The 27,332-nt window shown below is 51.1% G+C and overlaps 2 protein-coding genes across 3 annotated transcripts in view; one reads left to right on the top strand and one right to left on the bottom strand.

Annotated features, from left to right (window-relative positions):
• The window catches only part of OTOF (otoferlin), a 188,936-nt gene extending 188,259 nt beyond the window's left edge, over nucleotides 1-677 (top strand). The window contains exon 46 of the mRNA XM_075269335.1: nucleotides 386-677. Coding sequence (XP_075125436.1) covers nucleotides 386-572 — 187 coding nt within the window. The 3' untranslated portion in view covers nucleotides 573-677. The remainder of the gene's footprint in view (nucleotides 1-385) is intronic.
• Nucleotides 455-27,044, bottom strand: DRC1 (dynein regulatory complex subunit 1). 2 transcript variants are annotated; one of them, XM_075269343.1, is made up of 19 exons: nucleotides 27,015-27,044; nucleotides 22,617-22,758; nucleotides 22,425-22,512; nucleotides 19,140-19,252; nucleotides 18,766-18,949; nucleotides 17,811-17,948; nucleotides 17,573-17,659; nucleotides 16,879-17,001; nucleotides 14,276-14,415; nucleotides 8,900-9,034; nucleotides 8,557-8,795; nucleotides 8,142-8,254; nucleotides 7,980-8,069; nucleotides 7,807-7,893; nucleotides 7,374-7,489; nucleotides 7,160-7,303; nucleotides 6,717-6,819; nucleotides 1,027-1,068; nucleotides 455-561 (listed from the first exon to the last, which is right to left on the bottom strand). In XM_075269343.1, exons 2-19 carry the CDS (start codon nucleotides 22,748-22,750, stop codon nucleotides 556-558), a joined length of 2,082 nt encoding a protein of 693 aa, XP_075125444.1. In that variant the 5' UTR covers nucleotides 22,751-22,758; nucleotides 27,015-27,044; the 3' UTR covers nucleotides 455-555. The 2 variants fall into 2 exon arrangements, with proteins under 2 accessions (XP_075125444.1, XP_075125443.1); XM_075269342.1 differs by lacking the exon at nucleotides 455-561 and having other exon boundaries at nucleotides 907-1,068.
• Nucleotides 27,045-27,332: the final 288 nt, after the last annotated feature.

The following is a 27,332-nucleotide window of genomic DNA, read 5'->3' on the forward strand; positions in this document are numbered from 1 at the left end:
AAACCAATGCAATAAACCACTGGCACGACACAGCTTCAGTACACACCCAAGCACAAGAACCGCTCACGAGCGCTGGGAAACTCTCGCCACTATTCAGGCCCAGTTTGCGTTTGATGTGTGACCTCATCATGACATCACTAGCTCCTCCCCTATAGCAATATTGGTTTCCTTCCTGTTTTAGCCCCTCCCCTTTCATTGTAAGGATTCCTTTCCTGCTTTGCAATAATTTGAGTTGTGAACTTTGTAAAGAATTTTATTTATAAGTTTCGCTGAGTGAATTATAATTTTTTTTCTGTTTATTGTTTTTTTTTCTTCCTGTTTCGTCTGTTTTTGTGTTTGTTGTTTTATCGATTGTTACAATAAAATGGTGAATCCGCGGCTCCAGTCGTCCTAATACCAGTCTGATGTGGCTGCTGAATCCTCTGCGTATCGTGGGAGTGCTGCTCTGGAGGCATTACAAGTGGCATCTCTTTGGCTTCCTCCTGGCTGCCATGGCGCTCGTGTTTGTTGCGCTGTCCTTGTATACAATGCCAGGGGTGCTCAACCAGAGATTCCTCAACCCTGGCGCATGAAGGGGGGAGGAGCTTAGATACGTGCCGTGGCGGTACCATGACATGCTGGGTAATGTGCATTGCTGAGACAGTATCACATATAGGCAACTCAGGATGACATCACGAGGTGCACAGCGTGGGCGGGAACGATATTCAGCGGGGGGGGCGGTTCCTTTATCATGTGACATCTCTTCTAGTCTGTGTTTTGTAACAATGGTTGCATCACTGGATTAAAGAACATGTCTGACAACAAGAGCGGACCCGCGTCATGTGCTTCATTGTGCTCACATCAGAGGCTGAACCTGGAACATACCCATCCCCCCCTTCAGGTAATGTAGAACATTCCAATACCCATCACATGACACATCACATGACACATGACCATTGATCTACCACCACTTTTATTGGTCAGATGTGTGCCATGTTATTATCGGCCACCATCTACATGTCTGTATCAGGTGTAGGCGGAGTCTACCTGCAGGGTCTGCGTGGGAGGAATCTCCAGCTCTGCATTGATCTAAAAAGAAGACATAACATGAGAGACGCAGGTTCTGAGTGTTCACAGAAAGCAGAGGAGCAAGAGGCATGAGTGTCCTACCCATGGCAGTGCCCAAAACATCTCAGGATCTTGCTTAGCTCCAGAGTGAGGACTACTTATGAACTATTACTAAACATGTCGTATTATCTTCACATATTTTCCTTGCTTTCCCTTTCTTCCTACACACATGCTTGTTATACACACACAGCTTTGCTACCTCCACATTCCCTACATGTTCTGCTTTGCTACACTCACATCTCCACACCCACAGCTCGCTCTACTGCTTTCATGTATTCCTGCTCCACACACTCAGAAACAACACTACCACTGTCATGTTTGCTTTCCACCACACTCAGCACTGCTACCTCCACCCTTCCCCCATACATCCACAATGCTACTTTCATGTTTGCTCCCTCCATACACCTTCTCTCCCCCTAACACACTCAGCACTGCTACCTCCACACTTCCCCCATACATCCACAATACTACTTTCATGTTTGCTCCCTCCATACACCTTCTCTCCCCCTAACACACTCAGCACTGCTACCTCCACCCTTCCCCCATACATCCACAATGCTACTTTCATATTTTCTCCCTCCATACACCTTCTCTCCACCTAACACACTCAGCACTGCTACCTCCACATTTCCCCCATACATCCACAATGCTACTTTCATGTTTGCCCCCTGCATACACCTTCTCTCCCCCTAACACACTCAGCACTGCTACCTCCACCCTTCCCCATACATCCACAATGCTACTTTCATATTTTCTCCCTCCATACACCTTCTCTCTCCCTAACACACTCAGCACTGCTACCTCCACCCTTCCCACATACATCCACAATGCTACTTTCATGTTTGCCCCCTCCATACACCTTCTCTCCCCCTAACACACTCAGCACTGCTACCTCCACCCTTCCCCCATACATCCACAATGCTACTTTCATGTTTGCTCCCTCCATTCACCTTCTCTCCCCCTAACACACTCAGCACTGCTACCTCCACCCTTCCCCCATACATCCACAATGCTACTTTCATGTTTGCTCCCTCCATTCACCTTCTCTCCCCCTAACACACTCAGCACTGCTACCTCCACACTTCCCCCATACATCCACAATGCTACTTTCATGTTTGCTCCCTCCATTCACCTTCTCTCCCCCTAAAACACTCAGCACTGCTACCTCCACACTTCCCCCATACATCCACAATGCTACTTTCATGTTTGCCCCCTGCATACACCTTCTCTCCCCCTAACACACTTAGCACTGCTACCTCCACACTTCCCCCATACATCCACAATGCTACTTTCATGTTTGCCCCCTGCATACACCTTCTCTCCCCCTAACACACTCAGCACTGCTACCTCCACCCTTCCCCCATACATCCACAATGCTACTTTCATGTTTGCTCCCTCCATACACCTTCTCTCCCCCTAACACACTCAGCACTGCTACCTCCACCCTTCCCCCATACATCCACAATGCTACTTTCATGTTTGCTCCCTCCATTCACCTTCTCTCCCCCTAACACACTCAGCACTGCTACCTCCACACTTCCCCCATACATCCACAATGCTACTTTCATGTTTGCTCCCTCCATTCACCTTCTCTCCCCCTAAAACACTCAGCACTGCTACCTCCACACTTCCCCCATACATCCACAATGCTACTTTCATGTTTGCCCCCTGCATACACCTTCTCTCCCCCTAACACACTCAGCACTGCTACCTCCACCCTTCCCCCATACATCCACAATGCTACTTTCATGTTTGCTCCCTCCATACACCTTCTCTCCCCCTAACACACTCAGCACTGCTACCTCCACCCTTCCCCCATACATCCACAATGCTACTTTCATGTTTGCTCCCTCCATTCACCTTCTCTCCCCCTAACACACTCAGCACTGCTACCTCCACCCTTCCCCATACATCCACAATGCTACTTTCATATTTTCTCCCTCCATACACCTTCTCTCCACCTAACACACTCAGCACTGCTACCTCCACATTTCCCCCATACATCCACAATGCTACTTTCATGTTTGCCCCCTGCATACACCTTCTCTCCCCCTAACACACTCAGCACTGCTACCTCCACCCTTCCCCATACATCCACAATGCTACTTTCATATTTTCTCCCTCCATACACCTTCTCTCTCCCTAACACACTCAGCACTGCTACCTCCACCCTTCCCACATACATCCACAATGCTACTTTCATGTTTGCCCCCTCCATACACCTTCTCTCCCCCTAACACACTCAGCACTGCTACCTCCACCCTTCCCCCATACATCCACAATGCTACTTTCATGTTTGCTCCCTCCATTCACCTTCTCTCCCCCTAACACACTCAGCACTGCTACCTCCACCCTTCCCCATACATCCACAATGCTACTTTCATGTTTGCCCCCTGCATACACCTTCTCTCCCCCTAACACACTCAGCACTGCTACCTCCACACTTCCCCCATACATCCACAATGCTACTTTCATGTTTGCCCCCTGCATACACCTTCTCTCCCCCTAACACACTCAGCACTGCTACCTCCAACCTTCCCCATACATCCACAATGCTACTTTCATGTTTGCCCCCTCCATACACCTTCTCTCCCCCTAACACACTCAGCACTGCTACCTCCACATTTCCCCCATACATCCACAATGCTACTTTCATGTTTGCCCCCTCCATACACCTTCTCTCCCCCTAACACACTCAGCACTGCTACCTCCACCCTTCCCCCATACATCCACAATGCTACTTTCATGTTTGCTCCCTCCATACACCTTCTCTCCCCCTAACACACTCAGCACTGCTACCTCCACCCTTCCCACATACATCCACAATGTTACTTTCATGTTTGCTCCCTCCATACACCTTCTCTCCCCCTAACACACTCAGCACTGCTACCTCCACCCTTCCCCATACATCCACAATGCTACTTTCATGTTTGCTCCCTCCATACACCTTCTCTCCCCCTAACACACTCAGCACTGCTACCTCCACCCTTCCCCCATACATCCACAATGCTACTTTCATGTTTGCTCCCTCCATTCACCTTCTCTCCCCCTAACACACTCAGCACTGCTACCTCCACACTTCCCCCATACATCCACAATGCTACTTTCATGTTTGCTCCCTCCATTCACCTTCTCTCCCCCTAAAACACTCAGCACTGCTACCTCCACACTTCCCCCATACATCCACAATGCTACTTTCATGTTTGCCCCCTGCATACACCTTCTCTCCCCCTAACACACTTAGCACTGCTACCTCCACACTTCCCCCATACATCCACAATGCTACTTTCATGTTTGCCCCCTGCATACACCTTCTCTCCCCCTAACACACTCAGCACTGCTACCTCCACCCTTCCCCCATACATCCACAATGCTACTTTCATGTTTGCTCCCTCCATACACCTTCTCTCCCCCTAACACACTCAGCACTGCTACCTCCACCCTTCCCCCATACATCCACAATGCTACTTTCATGTTTGCTCCCTCCATTCACCTTCTCTCCCCCTAACACACTCAGCACTGCTACCTCCACCCTTCCCCATACATCCACAATGCTACTTTCATATTTTCTCCCTCCATACACCTTCTCTCCACCTAACACACTCAGCACTGCTACCTCCACATTTCCCCCATACATCCACAATGCTACTTTCATGTTTGCCCCCTGCATACACCTTCTCTCCCCCTAACACACTCAGCACTGCTACCTCCACCCTTCCCCATACATCCACAATGCTACTTTCATATTTTCTCCCTCCATACACCTTCTCTCTCCCTAACACACTCAGCACTGCTACCTCCACCCTTCCCACATACATCCACAATGCTACTTTCATGTTTGCCCCCTCCATACACCTTCTCTCCCCCTAACACACTCAGCACTGCTACCTCCACCCTTCCCCCATACATCCACAATGCTACTTTCATGTTTGCTCCCTCCATTCACCTTCTCTCCCCCTAACACACTCAGCACTGCTACCTCCACCCTTCCCCATACATCCACAATGCTACTTTCATGTTTGCCCCCTGCATACACCTTCTCTCCCCCTAACACACTCAGCACTGCTACCTCCACACTTCCCCCATACATCCACAATGCTACTTTCATGTTTGCCCCCTGCATACACCTTCTCTCCCCCTAACACACTCAGCACTGCTACCTCCAACCTTCCCCATACATCCACAATGCTACTTTCATGTTTGCCCCCTCCATACACCTTCTCTCCCCCTAACACACTCAGCACTGCTACCTCCACATTTCCCCCATACATCCACAATGCTACTTTCATGTTTGCCCCCTCCATACACCTTCTCTCTCCCTAACACACTCAGCACTGCTACCTCCACCCTTCCCCCATACATCCACAATGCTACTTTCATGTTTGCTCCCTCCATACACCTTCTCTCCCCCTAACACACTCAGCACTGCTACCTCCACCCTTCCCACATACATCCACAATGTTACTTTCATGTTTGCTCCCTCCATACACCTTCTCTCCCCCTAACACACTCAGCACTGCTACCTCCACCCTTCCCCATACATCCACAATGCTACTTTCATGTTTGCCCCCTGCATACACCTTCTCTCCCCCTAACACACTCAGCACTGCTACCTCCAACCTTCCCCATACATCCACAATGCTACTTTCATGTTTGCCCCCTCTATACACCTTCTCTCCCCCTAACACACTCAGCACTGCTACCTCCAACCTTCCCCATACATCCACAATGCTACTTTCATGTTTGCCCCCTCCATACACCTTCTCTCCCCCTAACACACTCAGCACTGCTACCTCCACCCTTCCCCCATACATCCACAATGCTACTTTCATATTTTCTCCCTCCATACACCTTCTCTCTCCCTAACACACTCAGCACTGCTACCTCCAACCTTCCCCATACATCCACAATGCTACTTTCATGTTTGCTCCCTCCATACACCTTCTCTCCCCCTAACACACTCAGCACTGCTACCTCCACCCTTCCCCATACATCCACAATGCTACTTTCATGTTTGCTCCCTCCATACACCTTCTCTCCCCCTAACACACTCAGCACTGCTACCTCCACCCTTCCCCCATACATCCACAATGCTACTTTCATGTTTGCTCCCTCCATACACCTTCTCTCCCCCTAACACACTCAGCACTGCTACCTCCACCCTTCCCCCATACATCCACAATGCTACTTTCATGTTTGCCCCCTGCATACACCTTCTCTCCCCCTAACACACTCAGCACTGCTACCTCCACCCTTCCCCCATACATCCACAATGCTACTTTCATGTTTGCCCCCTGCATACACCTTCTCTCCCCCTAACACACTCAGCACTGCTACCTCCACCCTTCCCCCATACATCCACAATGCTACTTTCATGTTTGCTCCCTCCATACACCTTCTCTCCCCCTAACACACTCAGCACTGCTACCTCCCCCTACACCCACTCAGCTTTCCAACATCCATCTTTCTTGACTATATGGCGGTATTTACAGTTTGTGTAGGATCTATATATTACTGCTGACCTTGTACTGACCCTCAAATATACCTGTCACATGCCCGGAGCCCGCACGGGAGACATTGGTCAGTATCGTAGACCCAACTGTCCTTACCTTGGAGTTGAGGTATTGATGTAATAACATTCTCAGTTCTGTGTTCTGCTGCCTCAGAGAGGACGTTTCGGTGATCAGTTGCGATCGGTTGATCAGGACATCGCTGAAATGCAGAGAAGACAAAACGGACGTGAATCCTCAGGAGAAAACATAACTCTGTGTCTCTAGTCACACTCAAAGCTGCGGTCACAACTCTGTAGAACAGGATTCGGATCCTGAGCCAAGATCCTACACCGTCCTGCCCTCCGTTGCATTGTATTATGGGATTTGTAGTGTTTTCTACGTCAAACCTGGTGTAAACCCTTCATCTTTCGCAACGCAGTACAGCAGAGCCCACTCTGAATGTAACTCATGAAAAACTGATGACATCATCACCATTTCTAGAGCAAGACTATGAGGTAGAACCTGGAGATGGTATGTAGGGTATAAGGTACCGGACGTACTAATATTTCTCCATGGCGGATTCCAGGGCGTCCCAGATCTTGAGCTGTGATGGTGGGATGACCTGCGCACACGCACTCCAATAAGCGGCATCCTCGCTGCTGTCCCGCTCTTCGGCCCCCGTCTGCCTCAGATGTGGCTTCTCCCTATAATATAAGTGACATATGAACCTATAGAACAGACGCCCCCACCAGTGGAACGCTCCAGGACACCTACCTCTGGTGGTGCAGCTCCATGGTGAAGGCTCTCAGCGCTCGCAGCACATCGTTGGGGTGTATGAGGTCAGTTTGGTCAAGGCTCTTATCTTCATCCTGAGGTCCTTCTTCTCCATCCTTAGAGAATGCAGAGAGATGAGTCAGGACTACGTCAGTATACATGGCGGGTCAGAACTTGGGCCAGCTTGTAGTCAGGAGACCAGTTTGCCGTGTCTAGGACACGCTTTACCAGGCCGCGTCTATAATGTCCTATCAATCATCTTCTAAAGCTCCTCCCCCCTGACTCCTACAGAACAAGAGGAGTCCTTGCTCCAAGTCAGATGGAACAGCAAGTAAGAAGTCATGTGACCTCATGTCAAGTTGACCTCTGACCATCTAGAGGAGGATGTGACGGCTTCTTCCCATATCGGTGCAGGTGTAATGGCTTCTCCTACCTGTGGAGGTCGCTCTTGCTGCTGTCTGTATTTCACGAAAAAGTCGACAAGTTTGTAGACGTCGTCGGCGACTTCCACCTGCAGAGCCTGTACAGGATGAGACAGCGGGTAAGGAGCCGGGTACCGGGGTCAGAGAGAGGGGTATTTACTGCCGATTCATCGCATTGACGTACCCCAAATATGGCGTCCAGCCGTATGAGGGAGCGCTCGTCTCTTTCCAGCGGGGACAGCAGCTGCACCAGTTTATTCTCCATCAGGAACCCCTGCAAAAAAATTAATAAATAAAGCAGTGATGACATCACAGGACCAGTCTGCACCCCTCCCCCGACACTTACAGACTCATCGCACAGCACTTCCAGGATCTGCTTTACGGTCCGTGGAGAATACGGTTGAGATGAAGAGTCGGAGCGTTCCATGTGTCCGGGGGTCTCCGTATCTCGGCTGCTTCCTGTGGGTGACATAAAGGAGGTTACAGGACCAGAAATGGTCCTCAAATAGGTCCTACTAAGGACTACGACGGTAGTAATGGTGCTCTCTTTTGGTCTGGGTATCTATAAATGAACCCTTCACCCTTGAGGCCAATCAAGGGCTAGCAGAAGTAAGCTCCTCCCCCTGGACTCCATAGAAAGAGCGCTGTTCCTGCCCTGCTGACTGGACCCTCCCTAATTCTTACAAATTTTCGATCGGTCCTGTCTGTAAGGCGACTAGCTGCAGCACAAGCCCTCCCCCACTCTGTGAGCCGATTCTCACCGGAGACTCTCATCACTTCCTGCGCCACCATGCTGGCTGTCTTCTGCTCCTTGGGCTTCACGACCAGCGGCCCGACGTTGTCCATGAACCCCAGACCCGGTGCCTTCCATGGGAGTCCGAGCTGCTGCTGGTGTATAATGCGATCGACCTCCAGCGCCTTCTGCACCAGCTGCTTCATCTCCTCTTCGTTCATCACCCAGATGTCCTGGAACTTCTTCGCATCTACAGCTGCAAAATGTCTGGTGTGGATAAAGGTGATGAGATGAAGTCACAACTCTCTGTTGTAAGAGGAAACAGTCAGCATGTCAGCCAGAACTTCATTATGTAGTCGTGGTGGCCTGACCTGAGTTTCTTCTGCAGCTCCTTGTACTGCTCGGCGATCCTCTTGAAGTCGTCGCTCAGCGCTTGGTTCTCCTCTCTGTACTGCTTGATCTGTTTCTCCAGCTTTATCTTCAGATTGTTCACCACGTCTTGTAATCTGAAAACAATGAGAATATGGAAGCGACCCCTGGTGAGGGAAGGTGCAGTCAGTCTCCTCAGGTTCTTCCCTTACAGATTGGGCAGACCGCTACTGAACCACTCTATCCACTCCTAGAGAGAACTGTGCAGCCATAGAGTTACAGCTGCAGAGTTCTCTCTCTCTCCTACTGCATCCAACTCTATGATCAGAGCAAAGATACAATCAGCATTTTCCATCCTTTTGCAGGCCAGGACAGCGTCGGAGCCTGGAGTAACCCACTGGACACCAGGTTCGCAGCATTAACCCTTTCACTGCCCTTTCAAAGGGGAGCTATGAATTATACGTTAACCATTTCACTGCCCTAAACCACAAGGATACTGTCATTAACTATGTTATTGTCCTCGATTATCACAAACATTCACATTAACTCTTTCACTATCGGAGATCACCAGGGATACAGCCTCCTTGACTACCTTAGATCACCAGAGATACAGCCTCCTTCACTACCTTAGATCACCAGAGATACAGCCTCCTTCACTACCCTAGATCACCAGGGATACAGCCTCCTTCACTACCCTAGATCACCAGGGATACAGCCTCCTTCACTACCCTAGATCACCAGAGATACAGCCTCCTTCACTACCCTAGATCACCAGGGATACAGCCTCCTTCACTACCCTAGATCAACAGGGATACGGCTTCCTTCATTACCCTAGATCACCAGGGATACAGCCTCCTTCACTACCCTAGATCACTAGGGATACAGCCTCCTTCACTACCCTAGATCACCAGGGATACAGCCTCCTTCACTACCCTAGCTCACCAGGGATACAGCCTCCTTCACTACCCTAGATCACCAGGGCTACAGCCTCCTTCACTACCCTAGATCACCAGGGATACGGCTTCCTTCACTACCCTAGATCACCAGGGATACAGCCTCCTTCACTACCCTAGATCACCAGGGATACAGCCTCCTTCACTACCCTAAATCACCAGGGCTACAGCCTCCTTCACTATCCTAGATCACCAGGGATACAGCCTCCTTCACTACCCTAGATCACCATGGATACAGCCTCCTTCACTACCCTAGATCACCAGGGATACAGCCTCCTTCACTACTCTAGATCACCAGGGCTACAGCCTCCTTCACTATCCTAGATCACCATGGATACAGCCTCCTTCACTACCCTAGATCACCAGGGATACAGCCTCCTTCACTACCCTAGATCACCAGGGATACAGCCTCCTTCACTACCCTAGATCACCAGGGATACAGCCTCCTTCACTATCCTAGATCACCAGGGAAACAGCCTCCTTCACTACCCTAGATCACCAGGGCTACAGCCTCCTTCACTACCCTAGATCACCAGGGATACAGCCTCCTTCACTATCCTAGATCACCAGGGCTACAGCCTCCTTCACTACCCTAGATCACCATGGATACAGCCTCCTTCACTACCCTAGATCACCAGGGATACAGCCTCCTTCACTACCCTAGATCACCATGGATACAGCCTCCTTCACAATTCTAGATCACCATGGATACAGCCTCCTTCACTACCCTAGATCACCATGGATACAGCCTCCTTCACTACCCTAGATCACCAGGGATACAGCCTCCTTCACTACTCTAGATCACCAGGGATACAGCCTCCTTCACTACCCTAGATCACCAGGGATACAGCCTCCTTGACTATCTTAGATCAACAGGATACAATCTACTTCACTACCCTAGATCACCAGGGATACAGCCTCCTTCACTACCCTAGATCACCAGGGATACAGCCTCCTTCACTACCCTAGATCACCAGGGATACAGCCTCCTTCACTACCCTAGATCACCAGGGATACAGCCTCCTTCACTACCCTAGATCACCAGGGATACAGCCTCCTTCACTACCCTAGATCACCAGGGATACAGCCTCCTTCACTACCCTAGATCACCAGGGATACAGCCTCCTTCACTACCCTAGATCACTAGGGATACAGCCTCCTTCACTACCTTAGATCACCAGAGATACAGCCTCCTTCACTACCTTAGATCACCAGGGATACAGCCTCCTTCACTACCTTAGATCACCAGAGATACAGCCTCCTTCACTACCCTAGATCACCAGGGATACAGCCTCCTTCACTACCCTAGATCACCAGGGATACAGCCTCCTTCACTACCCTAGATCACTAGGGATACAGCCTCCTTCACTACCCTAGATCACCAGAGATACAGCCTCCTTCACTACCCTAGATCACCAGGGATACAGCCTCCTTCATTACCCTAGATCACCAGGGCTACAGCCTCCTTCACTACTCTAGATCACCAGGGATACGGCTTCCTTCATTACCCTAGATCACCAGGGCTACAGCCTCCTTCACTACTCTAGATCACCAGGGATACGGCTTCCTTCATTACCCTAGATCACCAGGGATACAGCCTCCTTCACTACCCTAGATCACCAGGGATACAGCCTCCTTCACTACCCTAGATCACCAGGGATACAGCCTCCTTCACTACCCTAAATCACCAGGGCTACAGCCTCCTTCACTACCCTAGATCACCAGGGATACGGCTTCCTTCACTACCCTAGATCACCAGGGATACAGCCTCCTTCACTACCCTAAATCACCAGGGCTACAGCCTCCTTCACTATCCTAGATCACCAGGGATACAGCCTCCTTCACTACCCTAGATCACCATGGATACAGCCTCCTTCACTACCCTAGATCACCAGGGATACAGCCTCCTTCACTACTCTAGATCACCAGGGCTACAGCCTCCTTCACTATCCTAGATCACCATGGATACAGCCTCCTTCACTACCCTAGATCACCAGGGATACAGCCTCCTTCACTACCCTAGATCACCATGGATACAGCCTCCTTCACTACCCTAGATCACCAGGGATACAGCCTCCTTCACTATCCTAGATCACCAGGGAAACAGCCTCCTTCACTACCCTAGATCACCAGGGCTACAGCCTCCTTCACTACCCTAGATCACCAGGGATACAGCCTCCTTCACTATCCTAGATCACCAGGGCTACAGCCTCCTTCACTACCCTAGATCACCATGGATACAGCCTCCTTCACTACCCTAGATCACCAGGGATACAGCCTCCTTCATTACCCTAGATCACCATGGATACAGCCTCCTTCACAATTCTAGATCACCATGGATACAGCCTCCTTCATTACCCTAGATCACCATGGATACAGCCTCCTTCACTACCCTAGATCACCAGGGATACAGCCTCCTTCACTACTCTAGATCACCAGGGATACAGCCTCCTTCACTACCCTAGATCACCAGGGATACAGCCTCCTTGACTATCTTAGATCAACAGGATACAATCTACTTCACTACCCTAGATCACCAGGGATACAGCCTCCTTCACTACCCTAGATCACCAGGGATACAGCCTCCTTCACTACCCTAGATCACCAGGGATACAGCCTCCTTCACTACCCTAGATCACCAGGGATACAGCCTCCTTCACTACCCTAGATCACCAGGGATACAGCCTCCTTCACTACCCTAGATCACCAGGGATACAGCCTCCTTCACTACCCTAGATCACCAGGGATACAGCCTCCTTCACTACCCTAGATCACTAGGGATACAGCCTCCTTCACTACCCTAGATCACTAGGGATACAGCCTCCTTCACTACCCTAGATCACCAGGGATACAGCCTCCTTCACTACCCTAGATCACCAGGGATACAGCCTCCTTCACTACCCTAGATCACTAGGGATACAGCCTCCTTCACTACCCTAGATCACCAGGGATACAGCCTCCTTCACTACCCTAGATCACTAGGGATACAGCCTCCTTCACTACCCTAAATCACCAGGGCTACAGCCTCCTTCACTACCCTAGATCACCAGGGATACGGCTTCCTTCATTACCCTAGATCACCAGGGATACAGCCTCCTTCACTACCCTAGATCACTAGGGATACAGCCTCCTTCACTACCCTAGATCACCAGGGATACAGCCTCCTTCACTACCCTAGATCACCAGGGATACAGCCTCCTTCACTACCCTAGATCAACAGGGCTACAGCTTCCTTCACTATCCTAGATTACCAGGGATACAGCCTCCTTCACTACCCTAGATCACCATGGATACAGCCTCCTTCACTACCCTAGATCACCAGGGATACAGCCTCCTTCACTACTCTAGATCACCAGGGATACAGCCTCCTTCACTACCCTAGATCACCAGGGATACAGCCTCCTTCACTACCCTAGATCACCAGGGATACAGCCTCCTTCACTATCCTAGATCAACAGGGCTACAGCCTCCTTCACTATCCTAGATCACCAGGGCTACAGCCTCCTTCACTACCCTAGATCAACAGGGCTACAGCTTCCTTCACTATCCTAGATCAACAGGGCTACAGCTTCCTTCACTACCCTAGATCAACAGGGCTACAGCTTCCTTCACTATCCTAGATCACCAGGGCTACAGCCTCCTTCACTATCCTAGATCACCAGGGATACAGCCTCCTCACTTCTCTAGATCACCAGGGATACAGCCTCCTTCACTACCCTAGATCACCATGGATACAGCCTCCTTCACTACTCTAGATCACCATGGATACAGCCTCCTTCACTACCCTAGATCACCAGGGATACAGCCTCCTTCACTACTCTAGATCACCAGGGATACAGCCTCCTTCACTACCCTAGATCACCAGGGATACAGCCTCCTTCACTATCCTAGATCACCAGGGATACAGCCTCCTTCACTACCCTAGATCACCAGGGATACAGCCTCCTTCACTATCCTAGATCAACAGGGCTACAGCCTCCTTCACTATCCTAGATCACCAGGGCTACAGCTTCCTTCACTATCCTAGATCAACAGGGCTACAGCTTCCTTCACTACCCTAGATCAACAGGGCTACAGCTTCCTTCACTACCCTAGATCAACAGGGCTACAGCTTCCTTCACTATCCTAGATCACCAGGGCTACAGCCTCCTTCACTATCCTAGATCACCAGGGATACAGCCTCCTCACTTCTCTAGATCACCAGGGATGTGGACGATAAAGTTCACTGTGCTAGGTCTGGATACAGTAATACTATAAGCCTATGTCCCTGCACATCTGCTTCCTTTACAGTCAGGATCCAAACTGCCCTGCTCACTGGCCACACAATCTTAGTTGGAACATTGAATATAACTCAATGAGCATTGTCTGGACTAGATACATTGTAACAACCCCTCAGCTGTTGGGATGTAAGCCACTGCAGGTTACCGTGTGATCCTCCTCTTCTGCTGGGATTTGGTGATGGTGTTCTCCTCGTCCCTCTTCTTCAGCACCTGGAAGTTATACTCGAGCTTCTCCTGGTTCAGCTGGTAGGTGGCCTTCATCTGCTGGAGCTGCTGCTGGAGGATCTACAGCCCGGGACAGAGGGGTCACATAAGGGACTGGACGAGGGGGTCACAGTACACTATACGGACAAAAGTATGTGAACCCCTGACCATACCATGGCACTATAGGAGCTTGGGGTGTCTGTGGGAACTTGTGCCCCATTTCTGGGTGCAGTAATACAGGAGCAGGAACGGGCCGCACCATAACTGTGTGACAGGTCGTTGTATGCTGCAGTATTAACTCTTCATAGGAAATAAGAGGCAAAAACCTGCAATATAGCCCCATACATAGCTCCATACACAGCTCCATACACCGACCCATACATTGCCCCATACACAGCCCCATACACAGCTCCATACACAGCCCCATACACTGCCCCATACACAGCTCCATACACAGCCCCATACACAGCTCCATACACTGCCCCATACACTGCCCCATACACAGCTCCATACACAGCCCCATACACAGCTCCATACACAGCCCCATACACAGCTCCATACACTGCCCCATACACAGCTCCATATAATGCCCCATACACTGCGCCATACACTGCCCCATACACAGCTCCATACACAGCTCCATACACTGCGCCATACACTGCGCCATACACTGCCCCATACACAGCTCCATACACAGCTCCATACACTGCCCCATACACAGCTCCATACACAGCCCCATACACTGCCCCATACACAGCTCCATATAATGCCCCATACACTGCGCCATACACTGCCCCATACACAGCTCCATACACAGCTCCATACACTGCGCCATACACTGCCCCATACATAGCCCCATACACTGCCCCATACACAGCTCCATACACAGCCCCATACACAGCTCCATACACTGCCCCATACACAGCTCCATACACTGCCCCATACACAGCTCCATACACCGCCCCATACACAGCTCCATACACCGCCCCATACACAGCCCCATACATAGCCCCATACACAGCTCCATACACAGCCCCATACACTGCCCCATACACAGCTCCATATAATGCCCCATACACAGCTCCATACACTGCGCCATACACTGCCCCATACACAGCTCCATACACTGCGCCATACACTGTCCCATACACAGCCCCATACACAGCTCCATACACAGCCCCATACACTGCCCCATACACAGCTCCATACACCGTCCCATACATTGCCCCATACACAGCTCCAAACACTGCCCCATACACAGCTCCATACACTGCCCCATACATTGCCCCATACACAGCTCCATACACTGCCCCATACACAGCTCCATACACCGCCCCATACACAGCTCCATACACAGCTCCATACACCGCCCCATACACAGCTCCATACATTGCCCAATACACAGCTCCATACACTGCCCCATACACAGCTCCATACACTGCTCCATACACTGCCCCATACACCGTCCCATACACAGCCCCATACACCGCTCCATACATTGCCCCATACACTGCCCCATACACAGCTCCATACACCGCCCCATACACAGCTCCATACACCGCCCCATACACAGCTCCATACACCGCCCCATACACAGCTCCATACATTGCCCAATACACAGCTCCATACACTGCCCCATACACAGCTCCATACACTGCTCCATACACTGCCCCATACACCGTCCCATACACAGCCCCATACACCGCTCCATACATTGCCCCATACACTGCCCCATACACAGCTCCATACACCGCCCCATACACAGCTCCATACACCGCCCCATACACAGCTCCATACACTGCCCAATACACAGCTCCATACACCGCCCCATACACGGCCCCATACACAGCTCCATACACCGCCCCATACACAGCCCCATACACAGCTCCATACACTGCCCCATACACAGCTCCATACACAGCCCCATACACTGCCCCATACACAGCCCCATACACAGCTCCATACATTGCCCCATACACAGCTCCATACACTGCCCAATACACAGCTCCATACACAGCCCCATACACAGCTCCATACACCGCTCCATACACAGCTCCATACAAAGCCCCATACACTGCCCCATACACAGCTCCATACATTGCCCCATACACAGCTCCATACACTGCCCCATACAGAGCTCCATACACAGCTCCATACATTGCCCCATACACAGCTCCATACACCGCCCCATACACAGCTCCATACACTGCCCCATACACAGTTCCATACACCGCCCCATACACTGCTCCATACATTGCCCCATACAAAGCTCCATACACCGCCCCATACACTGCTCCATACACTACCCATACACAGCTCCATACACTGCCCTATACACAGCTCCATACACTGCCCCAGACACTACCCATACACAGCTCCATACACTGCCCCATACACAGCTCCATACACTGCCCCATACACTGCCCCATACACAGCTCCATACACTGCTCCATACACAGCCCCATACACAGCTCCACACACAGCCCCATACACAGCTCCTCACACAGCTCCATACACAGCTCCATACACTGCCCCAGCACTGACCTGTACATCCGTCTCCAGCTTTATCTTGATGATGTTATATTCCTCGCCATCCTGTACCCGGAGCTGGTTCAGCTGCTGCTCGTACTGCTCCACCATCCGCATCCTGGTCACCAGACTGTCCAGCTAAAGAGACACAGCATAGTCCGCTATATAGCACAGAGACACAGCAGAGTCCTCCATATAGTACAGAGACACAGCAGAGTCCTCCATATAGTACAGAGACACAGCAGAGTCCTCCATATAGTACAGAGACATAGCAGAGTCCGCTATATAGTACAGAGACATAGCAGAGTCCGCTATATTGTACAGAGACACAGCAGAGTCCTCCATATAGTACAGAGACACAGCAGAGTCCGCTATATAGTACAGAGACACAGCAGAGTCCTCCATATACTACAGAGACACAGCAGAGTCCGCTATATAGTACAGAGACACAGCAGAGTCCGCTATATAGTACAGAGACACAGCAGAGTCCTCCATATAGTACAGAGACACAGCAGAGTCCGCTATATAGTACAGAGACACAGCAGAGTCCTCTATATAGTACAGAGACACAGCAGAGTCCTCCATATAGTACGGAGACACAGCAGAGTCCTCCATATAGTACAGAGACACAGCAGAGTCCTCCATATAGTACAGAGACACGGCAGAGTCCTCCATATAGTACAGAGACACAGCAGAGTTGTGTACTTACCTCCTTGTCGCGCCTCGTCTGCATCCCCTGCTCCCACTTCTTCTGGTTCTTATCCAGCAGATCTCTGCGCTCTTGCTCAAAGGCTTTCTGCAGGTATAAGGAGACGTCTCACTTTTTTCTCAGACATGAAATAAATCTGCAGGTTGTCACAGCCCCGGCCTGTCATCACTGGATAGCAATATAACATTATATGTGACTCTGGGAAAGCTGGGTGTACACCCCACATACATCTACTTACCTCTATCTGCAGCAGCTCCTCGCGGTACGTCTTGCCGAGGCTCCGGACTTGCTCCTCCATCCTCTCGATCAGAAGGCTGATGTCCTCGGATTGTTTCTTCAGGTCCTTCACGTACTGATCGTCCTTCCTCTTCAGCTCCTGGAAAAGACTCAAAAGGATCAACTATTTTCTGAAAATAGATCCTAACGGTGGATGACCTACCCCTGCCCTGTGTGGGGGGCTTAGGGAGTGTAATGGGGGTATGACTGATTGACCTTTTTCGGATCTGGGTCTTGTTCACATTCACTTGTACATGAGCTGATCTGCAGTAACTACAAGGAGAACGGCGCTATCTGCTTCCGACTCTGCAGCTGCTGAGAGGATCTGACTGTCGGGGGTCCTTGGTGTCAGGTCTTCGTCAGTCTGATATTGGTGACCTATCTATTTGCTCAGGTATCCCCTTTAATTCCAGTATCTATAATGTGTAAGTCAGGGAGGGTGTTATAGTGTTTGTGTCTAGACCAGTAAAGGGGTTCCTTTAAGAATCTCCAGTGGCCTACAGTAGTTAAATGGTTAAATTTAAGATTCCAAACTAAAGGGTTAAAGCTGCTTATTGGGTGTCTATCGGTTATTTTCCTCTTCAGCTTCCCAGTTCCTCTTTGCATTGGTCAAAGAGATGGCGATAGAGAGAACTGTGCATCTGTCACTGTATGGCTGCACAGTTCTCTCTAAGATGGGGCTAAGCAAAATCAGGAGTACTCTGCAGGATTAATAAAGGGGTCTTCCACCAAAGATCAATGGAGGGCCAACTGCTGAGACCCCCAATGATCAGGAGCACAGCAGACTTTTGTGAAGAGGAACGTTGGTCGGGCAGCACATGCTCCGCTCATTTCAATGCGTTTGCCGAACTTTCTTTGGTGGGGGACTCCTTTAATGGCAGAGCTCAGGGTGTCTGGGTCTGACAGTGGTCCCTCACCTGCTGCAGCTCCCCGATCAGGTTGTTCTTGTCCTCGATCAGCTGGCCGCACTGTTGTTGCTGTGAGTTCAGCAGCGCCCACAGCTCCTGCGCTATCCGCACCTCCCCGCTCAGCAGCCACTTTTTAGTGATGTCTTCGAATCTCTCAAAACTGCTCTTGGCCTCGTTCTCGATCTTCTCCACCCTGAAAAAAAGAGGAGTAAGAACCTGTGGGATTGTGCCAGATCTCAGGGTGAACACAAAGGACACCCATAACCTGGATGGAGCAGCCGGCGCCCGACCCTGATAGTACAGGGGTCTCCCCATATAGCTGTGATCCCGGAGTATAGAGGTCTATGATATGAGCATATCCCTTTAAGTGGTTGTTCACCCACCTCAGCCTCCTCAGCTCCTCTTCCTCCACTCTCCGTTGGGTCTCCCTGGCGTCTGCGGCCACTTGGATGTTTGTCACCAGTTGTGTCCCATCACTCACCAGCTTGCCGAGCCTCTGCGGGGAGATAACATCAATTATAAAATGCACTGACCAAGCCAGGGCTCCGGGGGGCGCCCTCTGCAGCAGAAGAAGTGAGACCTCCTGGGCGGAGGCCCATCTAAAGTGAAAGCTATTGTGAAGCCTGGCTGTATGTCTAGAAAAAATCTATTGTAACCTGGAAACCATCAACAAGCAGGAGGATGATGGTCAAAGAAGGTTATGCCTGAATAGTGGCTGTGCTTGGTACTGCAGCTCAGCCCCATTTATGTGAATAGGACTGAGCTGCAGCACGGTCATGTGACTGATGGACGTGATGTCACTGCCTGAGGAGAGGTGGAGCTCAATATTACAAGGATCACTATGGCTGTTTGCAGGTGATGGTTGTGGGTCTGTCCCAGGGACTGCCAGATTCCTACTAATAGCTTGTAGGGGCTGAGCAGCGGATGTATCTGACGTATCTGCAGGATGCAGGATGTTCTGAGCCGTCTTCAGACCAGGCTGTAGAATTGTAGAATAGAACTTGAGCTGCAGACAGTGACTAGTCACAAGTACACACTGTGGCCACCAGGTGGCGCTGTCCTCCTCTACAAGACTCTGACGTTATATACTTGCCATGGCGAACCTGTTAGAGAATAATCCCAAAACAATTGTGTACAGGAGACCTGCAGAGCGGTAGTGGCGGGACAGTCGTCTCTCAGACCGGCACATCAGCTTAATAGTCATGACGTGTTAGCTGCAACGAGCGCCCGGAAAGATGGCGGACCAGGAACACACGGCGCATGCGCCGCCACAACGTAAACTGCAGGGCCCCAGAATGTATATGCCCATACCAAGATGGCCGCTTACTACGGGGCAACCAAAAATGGCCGTCATGTAGATATCGTGATGATACAAATCTCGCGCATAGTTAATGCCAGACGAGATTAAAGCAACGGCATCTCCCTGCGCAAGCGCAGATGGAAGTACACCACAAGGGGGCGGAAATATACCTGTGGTGTACTTCCATCTGCGCTTGCGCAGGGAGATGCCGTTGCTTTAATCTCGTCTGGTATTAACTATGCGCGAGATTTGTATTATCATGATATCTACATGACGGCCATTTTTGGTTGCCCCGTAGTAAGCGGCCATCTTGGTATGGGCATATACATTCTGGGGCCCTGCAGTTTACGTTGTGGCGGCGCATGCGCCGTGTGTTCCTGGTCCGCCATCTTTCCGGGCGCTCGTTGCAGCTAACACGTCATGACTATTAAGCTGATATGCCGGTATTTATCTTTTATTTTATACTGATGTTTGGTACAGGTGTATTTTATTTGTGTTGCTTAAATACTTACCATCTTGTGACCATCATTGTCCCTTGACGAAGCTCTTTAGTGAGCAAAACACGCGTCGGGCGTGTGCAGGTCGTCTATGTGGTATAGGTAACGGCTTTATAGGGGGTTCCATCCATACCTTTATAATTTGGTTATTCTTATTTATTGCTTTTCACAGTAACTTATATACTTACCTCATTGTTTTTTCACTATTTCCATTAAGAGTTGCACGTTGCAGTTATGTGATGATTTATCACTTTGTCTTCACTTTCACTCAGGCATTTGTTGTTCACTCTTATCTTTTATATATGTGGGGTTTTATATTTACTGCTTTGGTATGTTCGGCACCCCAGCTGACTGAGTACATTCTTATATGCCACCTTCCTACCTGCTCATTTTTTGTGGGCACTTCAGCTCCTCCATTAATTGTTATTTATGTCTACATGTTTGTGTATTTTTAGATTAATAAAATTTATATTTTTGATAGTTACGTTTGGTCTGGGTTTTTTTGTTTTTTATGCCTATATTGCCCTGGCTGTTTTTGTTACTCAGTTTTTGATTATAATACTGTGTGATATAAATAGTGAGGGGAACCCACACAGTATTATATGCTCCGCAGTGGCCCCCACACAGTATTATATGTTCCACAATGGCCCCCACACAGTATTATATGTTCCACAATGGCCCCCACACAGTATTATATGTTCCACAATGGCCCCCACACAGTATTATATGTTCCACAATGGCCCCCACACAGTATTATATGTTCCACAATGGCCCCCACACAGTATTATATGTTCCAGAATGGCCCCCACACATTATTATATGTTCCACAATGGCCCCCACACAGTATTATATGTTCAACAATGGCCCCCAAACAGTATAATATGCTCCACAGTAGCCCCCCCCCCCACAGTATTATATGCTCCATAGTGGTCCCCACACAGTATTATATACTCCACAGTGGCCCCACACAGTATTATATGCTCTGCAGTAGTCCCCCCACAGTATTATATGCTCCATAGTGGTCCCCACACAGTATTATATGCTCCATAGTGGTCCCCACACAGTATTATATGCTCTGCAGTGGCCCCCACACAGTATTATATGTTCCACAATGGTCCCCACACAGTATTATATGCTCTGCAGTAGCCCTCACAAAGTATTATATGCTCTGCAGTGGTCCAATGTCTATCAGCAGAGCGCCCCCTCCTGTATACCACCACATAGCCCCACACAGTATTATATGCTCTACAATGGTCCCCACATAGTAGTATATGCTCCGCAGTGGCCCCCACACAGTATTATATGCTCCGCAGTGGCCCCCACATAGTATAATATGCTCCGCAGTGGCCCCCACACAGTATTATATGCTCCACAGTGGTCCAATCTCTACCAGCAGAGCACCCCCTCCTGTATAGCACCACACTATAATATCCAGACTTCAGGCTCCTGACCTGAATGCTACCAGTAATGACAGTGACAGGCTTAGTATGTAGAACATGTCAGGTGTGGGGCCCTGTACCAGGCTGAGGGGCCCCTCCAGCTGAGAGGGGTCGGGGCCACCCCCTCAGTGTTTGCAGCAATGTATGGCATGTGTGAGGTGTGATACCTACTGATGACTACAGGCCGTACGCTATATCACGTCTCCTCCCCATGCTGGAGCGTTGTTCATCCTGACCTTCAGGGTTCATAAATAAAATACTAGAATGACAGTGTATACTGACACAAGGACAGGTTAGGAGTAGAGGGAGTATGAAGCTGTAATTAAATCACTATGCAGCTTTATACCCGCCATTCAGACTCTGCAGAAAGCGGGGTGACAACCCCTAAAAGCAGTGTGATGGCTGCCATTAGTGGTTACCTGAGGCACTCACCTGCCTGCTGTCATCCATCTGCTTGTAGCTCTTGCGGGGCGTCTCCTTACGTACATTTACGGTGCTGGGGTCTTCTCCAAGAGCCTCCCTGTCCGAAATGTGACCATATCAACATGTAAACATCCAAAACATGAGCTGAGGGGACGGGGCGCAGGGGCGCAGGACACAAGACAAGCCCTGGCTGGGTCTCACCGTCTTTTGGCCTCTATCCGGGCCGCGATCCGGAGCCTGCGCGCCTGTATCCTCTCCTGCTGCTCCTCAGAGTCCAGCGATGGTCCGGAGGTCGTCGTCTCCTCGGCCGCCATGACTGTAGAGTCACCGCTCATCTCCTGGTCTGTAAGAAGGAGGACGGAGCACTGACAACCATCTGTCAGCCAGAACTGTACCCAGAGCAGTTGTCACTCTGAATCTAGGCAATAGGGGGGGCTAAGGCGCTGCTGAATATAATAAGTAAGGCCCCCAGACCCCGACAACTGGAGCAAAGGGGAATTTGGTGTCCCCAAGTCCCCTGTGTGAATAGCTGGCCACCACTATGGGGCGCTATCCACATCAGCAGTATACCGCTCCACATGTATCTCCTAATAGGGAGGGGACTGGGGGTACAGAGAGGGAGGGGTCTGTGGGTACAGAGAGGGAGGGGTCTGTGGGCTGGGGACTTTGGTGAGGAGAATGGAGGTTCAGATATTGGGGAGAGGGGTTAGAGCTGTACTCAGAGGGTCACATATGTGAGGAGGACGATATGGTAAAGGCAGGTGGTATCTGGGGTAAGGACAGGGGGGATCAGTGGGTATGTGGGGTTACAGCAGTGTGGAGGGCACGATGGGTGGTCAGTGGGAATTTGGGGTTATAGAGGGCACTATGGGTGGTCAGTGGAGGTTTGGGAATTATAGGAGTATGGAGAATACTATGAGGAGGGTCAGCATATTTGGGGATTAGAGGAGTATGGCGGCCTCTATGGTCAGGGGGTATTTGGAGTTATAGAGAGCTCTATGGGTGGTCAGGGGGAATTATAGGGGTATGGAGGGCACTATGAGGAGGGTCAGGGGGTATTTGGGGTTATAGATGCCACTATGGGAGGTGGAGCAGGAGTATTTGGGGTTAAACCGGTGTGGAGGGCACTATGGTAAGGGGGTATTTGGGGTCACAGAGGGCTCTATGCGTGGTCAGGCGGTATTTGGGGTTATAGTAGTATGGCGGCCTCTATGGTAAGGGGGTATTTGGGGTCACAGAGGGCTCTATGGGTGGTCAGGGGGTATTTGGGGTTATAGAGGGCTCTATGGGTGGTCGGGGGGTATTTGGGGTTATAGAGGGCTCTATGGGTGGTCAGGGGGTATTTGGGGTCACAGAGGGCTCTATGGGTGGTCGGGGGGGAATTTGGGGTTATAGAGGGCTCTATGGGTGGTCAGGGGGTATTTGGGGTTATAGAGGGCTCTGTGGGTGGTCAGGGGGTATTTGGGGTTATAGAGGGCTCTATGGGTGGCCAGGGGGTATTTGGGGTTATAGAGGGCTCTATGGGTAGTCAGGGGGTATTTGGGGTTATAGAGGGCTCTATGGGTGGTCAGGGGGTATTTGGGGTTATAGAGGGTTCTATGGGTGGTCAGGGGGTATTTGGGGTTATAGAGGGCTCTATGGGTGGTCAGGGGGTATTTGGGGTCACAGAGGGCTCTATGGGTGGTCGGGGGGGAATTTGGGGTTATAGAGGGCTCTATGGGTGGTCAGGGGGTATTTGGGGTCACAGAGGGCTCTATGGCTGGTCGGGGGGTATTTGGGGTCACAGAGGGCTCTATGGGTGGTCGGGGGGGGAATTTGGGGTTATAGTGGGCTCTATGGGTGGTCGGGGGGTATTTGGGGTTATAGAGGGCTCTATGGGTGGTCGGGGGGTATTTGGGGTTATAGAGGGCTCTATGGGTGGTCAGGGGGTATTTGGGGTTATAGAGGGCTCTATGGGTGGTCAGGGGGTATTTGGGGTTATAGAGGGCTCTATGGGTGGTCGGGGGGTATTTGGGGTTATAGAGGGCTCTATGGGTGGTCAGGGGGTATTTGGGGTTATAGTGGGCTCTATGGGTGGTCAGGGGGTATTTGGGGTTATAGAGGGCTCTATGGGTGGTCAGGGGGTATTTGGGGTTATAGAGGGCTCTATGGGTGGTCAGGGGGTATTTGGGGTTATAGAGGGCTCTATGGGTGGTCGGGGGGTATTTGGGGTTATAGAGGGCTCTATGGGTGGTCGGGGGGTATTTGGGGTTATAGAGGGCTCTATGGGTGGTCGGGGGGTATTTGGGGTTATAGAGGGCTCTATGGGTGGTCAGGGGGTATTTGGGGTTATAGAGGGCTCTATGGGTGGTCAGGGGGTATTTGGGGTCACAGAGGGCTCTATGGGTAGTCGGGGGGTATTTGGGGTTATAGAGGGCTCTATGGGTGGTCGGGGGGTATTTGGGGTCACAGTGGGCTCTATGGGTGGTCAGGAGGTATTTGGGGTTACAGAGGGCTCTATGGGTGGTCGGGGGGTATTTGGGGTTATAGAGGGCTCTATGGGTGGTCAGGGGGTATTTGGGGTTATAGAGGGCTCTATGGGTGGTCAGGGGGTATTTGGGGTCACAGAGGGCTCTATGGGTGGTCGGGGGATATTTGGGGTTATAGAGGGCTCTATGGGTGGTCAGGGGGTATTTGGGGTTATAGAGGGCTCTATGGGTGGTCAGGGGGTATTTGGGGTTATAGAGGGCTCTATGGGTGGTCAGGGGGTATTTGGGGTTATAGAGGGCTCTATGGCTGGTCAGGGGGTATTTGGGGTTATAGAGGGCTCTATGGGTGGTCAGGGGGTATTTGGGGTTATAGAGGGCTCTATGGGTGGTCAGGGGGTATTTGGGGTTATAGAGGGCTCTATGGGTGGTCAGGGGGTATTTGGGGTTATAGAGGGCTCTATGGGTGGTCAGGGGGTATTTGGGGTCACAGAGGGCTCTATGGGTGGTCAGGGGGTATTTGGGGTTATAGAGGGCTCTATGGGTGGTCAGGGGGTATTTGGGGTCACAGTGGGCACTATGGGTGGTCGGGGGGTATTTGGGGTCACAGAGGGCTCTATGGGTGGTCAGGGGGTATTTGGGGTCACAGAGGGCTCTATGGGTGGTCAGGGGGTATTTGGGGTTATAGAGGGCTCTATGGGTGGTCAGGAGGTATTTGGGGTCACAGAGGGCTCTATGGGTGGTCGGAGGGTATTTGGGGTTATAGTGGGCTCTATGGGTGGTCAGGGGGTATTTGGGGTCACAGTGGGCTCTATGGGTGGTCAGGGGGTATTTGGGGTTATAGAGGGCTCTATGGGTGGTCAGGAGGTATTTGGGGTCACAGAGGGCTCTATGGGTGGTCGGGGGGTATTTGGGGTTATTGTGGGCTCTATGGGTGGTCAGGGGGTATTTGGGGTCACAGAGGGCTCTATGGGTGGTCAGGGGGTATTTGGGGTTATAGTGGGCTCTATGGGTGGTCAGGGGGTATTTGGGGTTATAGAGGGCTCTATGGGTGGTCAGGGGGTATTTGGGGTTATAGAGGGCTCTATGGGTGGTCAGGGGGTATTTGGGGTCACAGAGGGCTCTATGGGTGGTCAGGGGGTATTTGGGGTCACAGTGGGCTCTATGGGTGGTCAGGGGGTATTTGGGGTTATAGAGGGCTCTATGGGTGGTCAGGAGGTATTTGGGGTCACAGAGGGCTCTATGGGTGGTCGGGGGGTATTTGGGGTTATAGTGGGCTCTATGGGTGGTCAGGGGGTATTTGGGGTCACAGAGGGCTCTATGGGTGGTCAGGGGGTATTTGGGGTTATAGTGGGCTCTATGGGTGGTCAGGGGGTATTTGGGGTTATAGAGGGCTCTATGGGTGGTCAGGGGGTATTTGGGGTTATAGAGGGCTCTATGGGTGGTCAGGGGGTATTTGGGGTCACAGAGGGCTCTATGGGTTGTCAGGGGGTATTTGGGGTCACAGTGGGCACTATGGGTGGTCAGGGGGTATTTGGGGTTATAGACGGCTCTATGGGTGGTCAGGGGGTATTTGGGGTCACAGAGGGCTCTATGGGTGGTCAGGGGGTATTTGGGGTCACAGAGGGCTCTATGAGTGGTCAGGGGGTATTTGGGGTTATAGAGGGCTCTATGGGTGGTCAGGGGGTATTTGGGGTCACAGTGGGCACTATGGGTGGTCAGGGGGTATTTGGGGTTATAGAGGGCTCTATGGGTGGTCGGGGGGTATTTGGGGTCACAGAGGGCTCTATGGGTGGTCAGGGGGTATTTGGGGTCACAGAGGGCTCTATGGGTGGTCAGGGGGTATTTGGGGTTATAGAGGGCTCTATGGGTGGTCGGGGGGTATTTGGGGTTATAGAGGGCTCTATGGGTGGTCAGGAGGTATTTGGGGTCACAGAGGGCTCTATGGGTGGTCGGGGGGTATTTGGGGTTATAGAGGGCTCTATGGGTGGTCAGGGGGTATTTGGGGTTATAGAGGGCTCTATGGGTGGTCAGGGGGTATTTGGGGTTATAGTAGTATGGCGGCCTCTATGGTCCGGGGGTATTTGGGGTCGGGTTGGCCCCCGGTACATCCCCTCAGGGCCCCATCTCTCACCCGCAGCCGTCAGCCGCTCTCCCGTCCTTGTTTACGTCCTGTTACTAGGAGACGCCGTACAGCCAATCACAGCGCGGGCCGTCATTCTTGCTCCGAGAGGCTCCACCTCCACCAGAATGTAGAATACCCGCATGCGCAGTGTGTGACACAGAGAGCAATCCTTCGCCTCTCAATGCGCTTGCGCAGCCATCACTCCTCTAGAAGGCATAGAATGGTTCTTTGCGGACTGCTGGGGCTGTGAGTTCTATACTGCCCTCTGCTGGGCGGGAAGGATGGCGGGCAGAGGCTACAGCAGGGCTGTCATGTTATATGGAGAGT

The sequence above is a fragment of the Leptodactylus fuscus genome, chromosome 3 (assembly GCF_031893055.1).
Source record: "Leptodactylus fuscus isolate aLepFus1 chromosome 3, aLepFus1.hap2, whole genome shotgun sequence".
Taxonomy (NCBI): domain Eukaryota; kingdom Metazoa; phylum Chordata; class Amphibia; order Anura; family Leptodactylidae; genus Leptodactylus; species Leptodactylus fuscus.